The 7931-nt window shown below is 30.5% G+C and overlaps 1 protein-coding gene across 1 annotated transcript; it reads right to left on the reverse strand.

The window, feature by feature from the left end:
- Positions 1-1463: 1463 nt before the first annotated feature.
- Positions 1464-5160, reverse strand: LOC108843382 (endoglucanase 9). The gene is made up of 5 exons (XM_018616572.2): positions 4938-5160; positions 4237-4740; positions 4006-4155; positions 2213-2324; positions 1464-2130 (listed from the first exon to the last, which is right to left on the reverse strand). Exons 1-5 carry the CDS (start codon positions 5130-5132, stop codon positions 1649-1651), a joined length of 1443 nt encoding a protein of 480 aa, XP_018472074.1. The 5' UTR covers positions 5133-5160; the 3' UTR covers positions 1464-1648.
- Between the last annotated feature and the right edge of the window lie 2771 nt (positions 5161-7931).

Raw genomic sequence — 7931 nt, forward strand, 5'->3', positions numbered from 1 at the left:
TTATAAGCAGACTTCATTTAAAGTCTACACTGTCAGATAATTTTCAGATCTGAAAAAATCTATACATTTTGAAATATGAAAAACAGTTTTAAATCTGAAAATAATTTAAAATAAAATTTATCAGATAAAATAGTATAAAAGTAAATGCACAGAGTTTGATCTATAACTTTATTTGATTATAAACTTATAAATACACATTTAAAATCTATAGATCTAAACTTACATTTTAGAGGAGGAGATGAAAACCATCAATGGTAATACCTGCAAAAAGATATGTGAGAAATAAATAACATAAAAATACACATTTAAAGTCTATAGATCTAAAACTTACATTTTTAAAGGAGAATATGAAAACCATGAATCATAATACCTAAAATGACAACATAACTTTGTGAGAAAAACATGAGAGGATTTTAGAGAGAAATGAGAGAGTTTAGAGAGAAGGGAGAGAGTTTTAGAGAGAAGTGAGAGAGTTTTGCAGCCATTTTAGAGAGAGATTATGTAAATTTCATTTATATATGGAGACATAAATGTAACTAGGTTAAAAGATTGCCGACATTGTAGACTTCTTTTGAAGTCTACTAAAATTAAAAATTAAGAGCAGGTTTTATTGTAACGTAGTAGACCTTATTGAATGTCTACAATGATAATTTTATTATTGTTGTTAATTCATTATTGTTTTAATAATTTTAACATAAAATTTACTGAACTTTATTTTTATTTTTTATTTAATAGTTATAGTATGTGATTTCACATTTTATTCTTAAAACTCAATTTAATTTAAAATAATAAATTTTTGTTAACAAAATTTAAAAATGTAGACTGAAAACGACGTCTCTAGCATTATAGACTTTATTGTAGATCTACGAAATCCTAAACCACAAATCTCAAACCCTAAATAGTTTGTTTGATAATCAAAAAGTTTCCTTTACTGTATCAAATATCAAAATTACACAAAATATAAACTACAAAACATTAATAAGCACATTTAAGTCAATAAAACAAAAAAAAATCAAAATCTAAAGTTTAACCCTAAAAATCTACCACTAAGAGACATAACATGTTACAACCTTTTGTTTCTAAACTATGAACATTGTTTAACATATGGTTACCAATTTAGTATATATTCTTTAAAATTGTTCAGTTATATAAAATTTTAATATATTTACTTCATACTATCTATTATATTAATAATTAGTTAAAATCTATTACATTAATTATTTTTAAACAATTTTAAAACAAAATATTAGATAAAATTTTGGTGTAGACTACACATCAAGTCTACAAATTAGACTTCGGTGGAGGTCTAAAAATATGTAGACTTCCTTCTTCTACATGTAGACTTCCAAAAGGATAGAACCGTAAATACCCCTCCGTTTTTTTATTTGTTCATAAGGACTAAATGGTATTTTCATCTTCCATTTAGGTTGGTTCTGCATTTGACTGAAATTGGGGTACACTAATGCATTTGACTTCAATATTTAGGTTGTTTTTAGCAATTCTCCCCTCTTAAAAACACGAGCAATATTTATTCCCAGGTCCATTAATATTGGGTCTTGTCCCATTAGCGGTTATTGTTACATTTAAATTACTAGTTCCATTACATATTGTCACGTTCGGAGAAAGAGCCAAGGTGGCGGATTCGATTTCAAGCCGATCCACCGGAGGCGAAGTACGCCAAAGGTCCGACGAAGGCGGCGTTGATGTAAGTAGTAGGTTCCGAGTGCATATAATCGTCTCTCTTATCTGGATACTCATCGTTTTCATCTGGACCTCCTACGATTGCTCCCGTGAGAATGTTAGGGTTAGGGTTTTGCGTTTCGTAATATTCGAACCCTCCACCGCAGCCTAGGGATTTCGAAGGAAGAGACGATGCTCTGTGGTGGATCCTCATGGGGAAACTGGACCCGAATCCGACCATGTACGACATCTTTTTTGGGTTCTCGCCGAGTATGTAATCCACTTGTCGCTTCGATACGCTTATCAAGGTGTCGGCGACGACGATGTCGGAGTTTCCGCAGTAGAACGTGTGTTGTGTGGCTTTCATGTACTTGGCGTAGGTTGTGAGCAAGAACGTTATGGCGGTTACGTACTGAAGGTTGCTGTGAGGTAACTTGTAAATCATGCCTCCTGTTGTAATTGTTAATAAAAACGTTTTAGAAAGTTAGAACGATTCGTTATTCATGATCATGACTTGTCTATATATGTTCACCTTGAGTGTAACTGGTAGACGAAGAGGGAGTGTTTGGCAGGATCTTGCATATGAAACTCTCAGCTTCTTGCTTGTATACTTCAAAGTTGATGTCTTTGTTTAGTAATGCTCGCTGCCAAAAAAGTGGATTTTTTTTTGTAATTAATTGGTGAGTCAAATAGGGACATGATATGTTTTATGAACTTATTTTAGCAGCCAAAGTGCCTCGGTTCAAACCATTTTTAATAAAGAACTAGATTTTGACCCGCCCTTCAAAGGGCGGGTATATTTTTGTTTTATATTTTTTTAGAAATTTTAATTTCATATTTGTGTATTCTTTGTAAATCATATTTGTGTTTTCTGTGATCATATTTGTGTAAATATTACTTTTTAAAAAGTTCAGTAAAAGATTCTGATAGTTATATTGAATTTGTGATTTTTCATAACTATAAACACTTCTATCATAGTTATTTCATATATTAATTGTACTTTATTTCTAACAGCTATGAATTTTTATTTTTCTTAATAACAAAGTAATATTATTTTTGATCCACGTTTTCAAAGTGCAAATTTATTTGCCGAAACAAATTAAATTTATTGAATATAAATTTATATTTCTGACTATTTATTTACATTTAAATGTTACAAAGAAAGCATTATATATGTGAATATTATAATAGGTTTAACGTTTTAATAAAAATAATTTTGATGATGAAATATATAATCAGGTTTAAATAAAATCAGAATATTGTGGTATTTATTAGCATTTTGAATTATTCACGCAATTAAATATTCATACTCGAAAAACCAATATAGAATCTATCCCATAAGTCTAGGTTTCGAATCTGATTAAATTGGACCTATATATTAAAATATTAATTTATTATATTTATCCAAATTTTGCTAAATTTAATTTATGATATAGTTTTAGTATATTTTTATATATGATATGAATCCACGGCACCAGTGGTAAATTTAGTGATCTACATTGAATTCAGCTTAGATATTGAATTAAATTATAAAATTTCTATTTAGAAATCCCATACGATTAAAAATCCATCAAATTTTCATTTAACCGTGATTTTGTAATGGTTGACCCGAAAAATTGAGATAAATTTAATTATCTTTTAATTATTTAATTTCATGATAATTATTATTTATCGGCAAAATCCTAATTTTATAGATATATTAGTTAAATAAATTTGTATTTCATGAATTGAAATAAAAATCTAATTATTTTTATTTTATATTAACTTTTTCAATGGTAAATAATATTATATTAATTATTTATTTTATTAAAAGGTCAGGGTTAGTAAATATAAAGCATAAACTTAGATTTTAAATATTAGTAGTCATAATAGTAAGAATAAAGGTGGTTATTAATTTGGATTAATTAATGTATTATTGTTGATTAATAATATATATTTTCCGTAACAAAATGTGCATATATTTTTAGAAAAAGTGCTGTAATTATTATACATATTTAAATCGACATATGTCAATAATTTATTTGTACATTTTCATAAATGTTGCAGTTATGGATCCTAGAATATAGAAATTAAAGGAAAATAGTTATAAAATATTTGGTTTTTTTTAATAACCTCCGACCATTATGAAATTAAAAGGTGGTTACAAAATATTTATTTAGATTTAGTTATATAATATATTTTATTGTGGAAAAAATAATTGTTGGACATAACTCCATATCAATTGGACATGTTGAAGAATTAATAGTATTGATTTAAAAAAAGCAGACTTCCGGCCTGTGAGAGAACGAAACTGCCGCAGTTAGTCAAAAACAAAACCAAACACACCTGTGAAAGAAGAACATAGGCGCCAGCATATTTGCTGTCCCAGTTGAAGATGTCAGGCTGATCTCCACTTCCTAGAGATTCTATGAAGTTTTTGTAATTCAAGTCATCGGTTGCTTTCAGCAGCCACGCCGCACCCCACATAAGCTCGTCCTGTGATCATAAATTCACATTAAAATTATTTAGTTGCAATGATTTGTCGTTGGGAAAGAGATGAGACATGAGAGAGTATACCTTGTAACCAGAGTAGGAGCAGTAGAAAGGACAGACAGAAGAAGAAAGGGAATCACTGTAATTCCCTCTGTACTGAATGGCAAACTGCATCACATTCTTAGCTGTTGTAATCAGCAAAAGCGAGTACTCAGAATCAACTTCTTTGAAAACCATAGAAGCTGAAGCCAGAGCGGCTGCGGTTTCAGCTGCTACATCAGAACCGGGGTTAGAAGAGGATACTGAGTAGACTGTACGAGGTGTGTCCATGTCTTCAGGCCGTTCCCAGCATTTGTGATCTGCATTAGGATCTCCTACGCCGACGTAAAGCTTCCCGGGAGTGGCTGTAGCACATTTCAGCAGATAATCCGTGGCCCAGCGGATACTAACACGTGCGTTTTGGAGCTCAGGACCCATCTGGCCGCCGTACTCAAGTGTGCTCCATGAAAGCATTGTTGTGGTAAACGCCATTGGGAAATTGAACTTGACGTTGTCTCCTGCGTCGTAGTACCCACCAGTTAAGTCCACCTGCAAATCATATAAAATATTTATTAAATGTTACTGATAAAAGCAAAAGACAATCGATATTTGATTTCTAGCCCTCATCCTTCATTTCTTAAAATAATATTTACATTTTTAGCAAAAGAAAAATGTTACTAATAATATTATGAGAGGTTTTTTTTTTGCTAAAATATTATAAGAGGTTTAGTGGTTTTAGGGTGTACATTGGCGGAGGAGCCATCAGAAAGGCCAGAGCTAGCCCTCCAGGAGAGTTGTTGGTCTGTTGGGAGGGGACCAGACCGCTGACCTTGGAAGAAGAGCAATGACTTGGAGAGAGCTTCTATGTAATTTGGATTAGCATCGACATTTTGCGTGAGAAGAGAAGAGAACAGGAAAACTAAGAAGAAAAGAGAAGTCATTTCTTCCTAAGGCGAGAAGTTAATTAGTTTTGAGTTTGAGGTACCAATCTATAATATGAACGTCCATATATATATACACAGCAATGGGGAGAGAGAGAGATATGCATGCAGAGATACGAGAGAGATTTGATACGGCACTGATGGAATAGAAGTGCCAAATACGGCTTCTTGGGAAAAAAGGTATCCTCCTTCGTTTCTCCAATAAATACTTTACCTTATTATCATTTTCACTATAGTTAAAAATTCAGGAAAAAACTGAAGTTTTACTTCATTTATGAAATAAAAGTATTTTTAAAACATTACTTATTGGGCTTGATCCATAAAAACATACTTATTGGAAAATTGTAACATTTACCTGTTTAATTTGTAACATTTACTTACGGCTTAACAAAATTTTATGGTTAGTTTGAGTTTTCCATTAAGGATGACGATAATTGGATACAGTGAGATACTATGTTTTTTTTTCTGTAAAGAATAGTGAGATTATGTTCGGTAGTTTATAGTTAAACTAGGTTGGCAGTTGGGGTTTATAAGGGGTTTTATATTTTTTTTAAGAACGAGAACAAACCATAAGAAGGAAGCGTGAATGCCAAGATAACAGCGCCTAGTCTTGGGTCTTAATCAAAACTGTTTAGTGCAATGGAGACGAAATTAATCTAATTACTGAAGTTTGAAACAATTAATGAAGTTATATAACCAATACATACATTTATCTTACTTAATACACACATTTTTCTTACTTAATTTATAGATCAAATGATCTATAAATTACTAAAATTTGGGAACCGAATGAATGCATCGCATCGCTATGCCGAAGACCAGCTCTGCTGCTCCATGTCATTGATCTTATGGCGTTACATGAATTACTGCAGTGATATTACTGTCGTGGGTATACTATATTTACCACGGTATAAGCTGCTAGACGCGTGATGTATGGAAGATTAACGTGGATATAACTTTTGTGACTGTAACCGTTAGATGTCATAAAGGGTTTGCATGAGACTAAGGGAAGATGAGATTTCAAAATAAAGTCGCCATATTTATGTTTTGTTTAGTGTCTAAGACCAAGGGAAGACTAATTAGCAATAACCTTTTTTCTTCTTACTCTGTCTTTTCTAGTGTGGCCCTACTCAGATAACTTTGGTTAATGTTTCATACTTTCATGTCAAAAAGTTTTTCTACATAACTAAGGTAGATATGAGAAAAAAAACTAAGGTAGATATGTCTTTTAACAGAGTCCGTCATATTTTTACTTTGTTTTGTTTCGGTGTAGTTAGCCAACGATAATGTTGAATGTAAAAGAACTTAAATAAAACGTTTAGAGATATTTCGGAGAGGGTTTTGAATTGAGTTTAGGGTTTATGTGGAAACTTTTGAGACAAGTCCTATTCATTGACGAAGACTTGGAGAAGCCAACCGACAAGTTGATGCATGACTGGCTAAGTCACATCCCGATTTAGGGTTTCTACGAATTCTCCTTCTTAGATAGTGAAAATATAAACGTAACCCAACACAAACTCAGAAAAAGAGATATGATATGTGCTAAAAAAAAGAGACATGATAACATAAATATATTGTTATTGTTTTAAGAAAAGAAGATATTGTTATTGCTTTTGGTATTATTAAAATACCTTAATTGAGATAATCACTAATAGTATTGTGCGAAGGAATATATGTCGTGTTATGTGGATTAGTGGTCGTCGGACATATCTCCCTTCGCACAATCAAGAATGGTTCGTGGAAACATTTGGTAACGAAAACTCAGAGTCACTCTAGTGCTCGTTAAGCCTATCTCTTGCATCTCCCTAATAAATTTTTTCTAAGGCATATGTATGTTGTCCAGAGTCGTGTTCGTTTTTGTACTGAATTTCCCAGACTTGTCTGTGTTTGTAATTTTCTATTTAATGTTTAATGTTTTTGTAGTAAACCTATTTGATGTTTTTGTATATGTTATCACGAAATGTAATACGGGTACTTTCTCCTCAAATCTGGAACTTGTAGTAGCCTTGTCAAAAGTCTTCCTTCTATTATATACTAGTTGTGTTTCACTTGTACTATAACACTAGAATAAGGTAAATTTATATAAAAATTATTTAAGAAATATTGAATGAAAAATAAAATTTATATTCTTAATCGAATTAATATTTTCGGCCCTTAGAAATTTTTTAAATTTTAGGTAAAAAATCATGTATCACATAAGAACCTAATAATTAGGCTGAAAAATCTCATGCCTACTATGTCAGCTCGGTTTGATATCATGATTTAGCAATTTAAAAATTAATTATGGTTATAAAAAATTTATGTTCACATGTTAATTCTATCTATCTTCATTATTTTCTCTTTTTATGACATTTTTTCATTTTGGTTATTGCTTCATATACATATTTATTTTAAAGTTTATTCTCATTTTGTTCTTTTGTTTTGGTATGAGATTTAAAAATATTTATGATTTAAAATTATTAAAGCGATCCATATTCAGGTTAAGATCTGTGTCTTGTGCAAAATAAATATTTTATATTTATTATTTATTTTATATTTTATGCATAGTATGAAATAATAAAATAATAATTATATATTTAATAACTAAGAAATCAGTTACTATCTATATTATTAAAAGAGAAGTATCATTTAAAATTTCCCTTAATTTTCACACTTATTTACACTACCATGCCACTAAGAATTCAATAATACTTTCTATTTTAATGCTTTGTTTTTTCCACTTAGATTAATGTGTTTTCCTAAATTAAATTTAAATTAAATACATTTCATTAACTTCTCCATTAAATCAATGTCAAAAGC

This window comes from Raphanus sativus, chromosome 2 (assembly GCF_000801105.2).
Source record: "Raphanus sativus cultivar WK10039 chromosome 2, ASM80110v3, whole genome shotgun sequence".
Taxonomy (NCBI): domain Eukaryota; kingdom Viridiplantae; phylum Streptophyta; class Magnoliopsida; order Brassicales; family Brassicaceae; genus Raphanus; species Raphanus sativus.

Excerpts from the sequence above, each read along its gene's own strand:
- LOC108843382 (XM_018616572.2), bottom strand. The coding sequence starts at position 5,132 with ATGACTTCTCTTTTCTTCTTAGTTTTCCTGTTCTCTTCTCTTCTCACG. Across the intron at positions 2,325-4,005 it reads CCTATGTTCTTCTTTCACAG|CGAGCATTACTAAACAAAGA; the intron begins GTGTGTTTGGTT and ends CTTTTTTGGCAG. Across the intron at positions 2,131-2,212 it reads GTCTACCAGTTACACTCAAG|GAGGCATGATTTACAAGTTA; the intron begins GTGAACATATAT and ends CAATTACAACAG.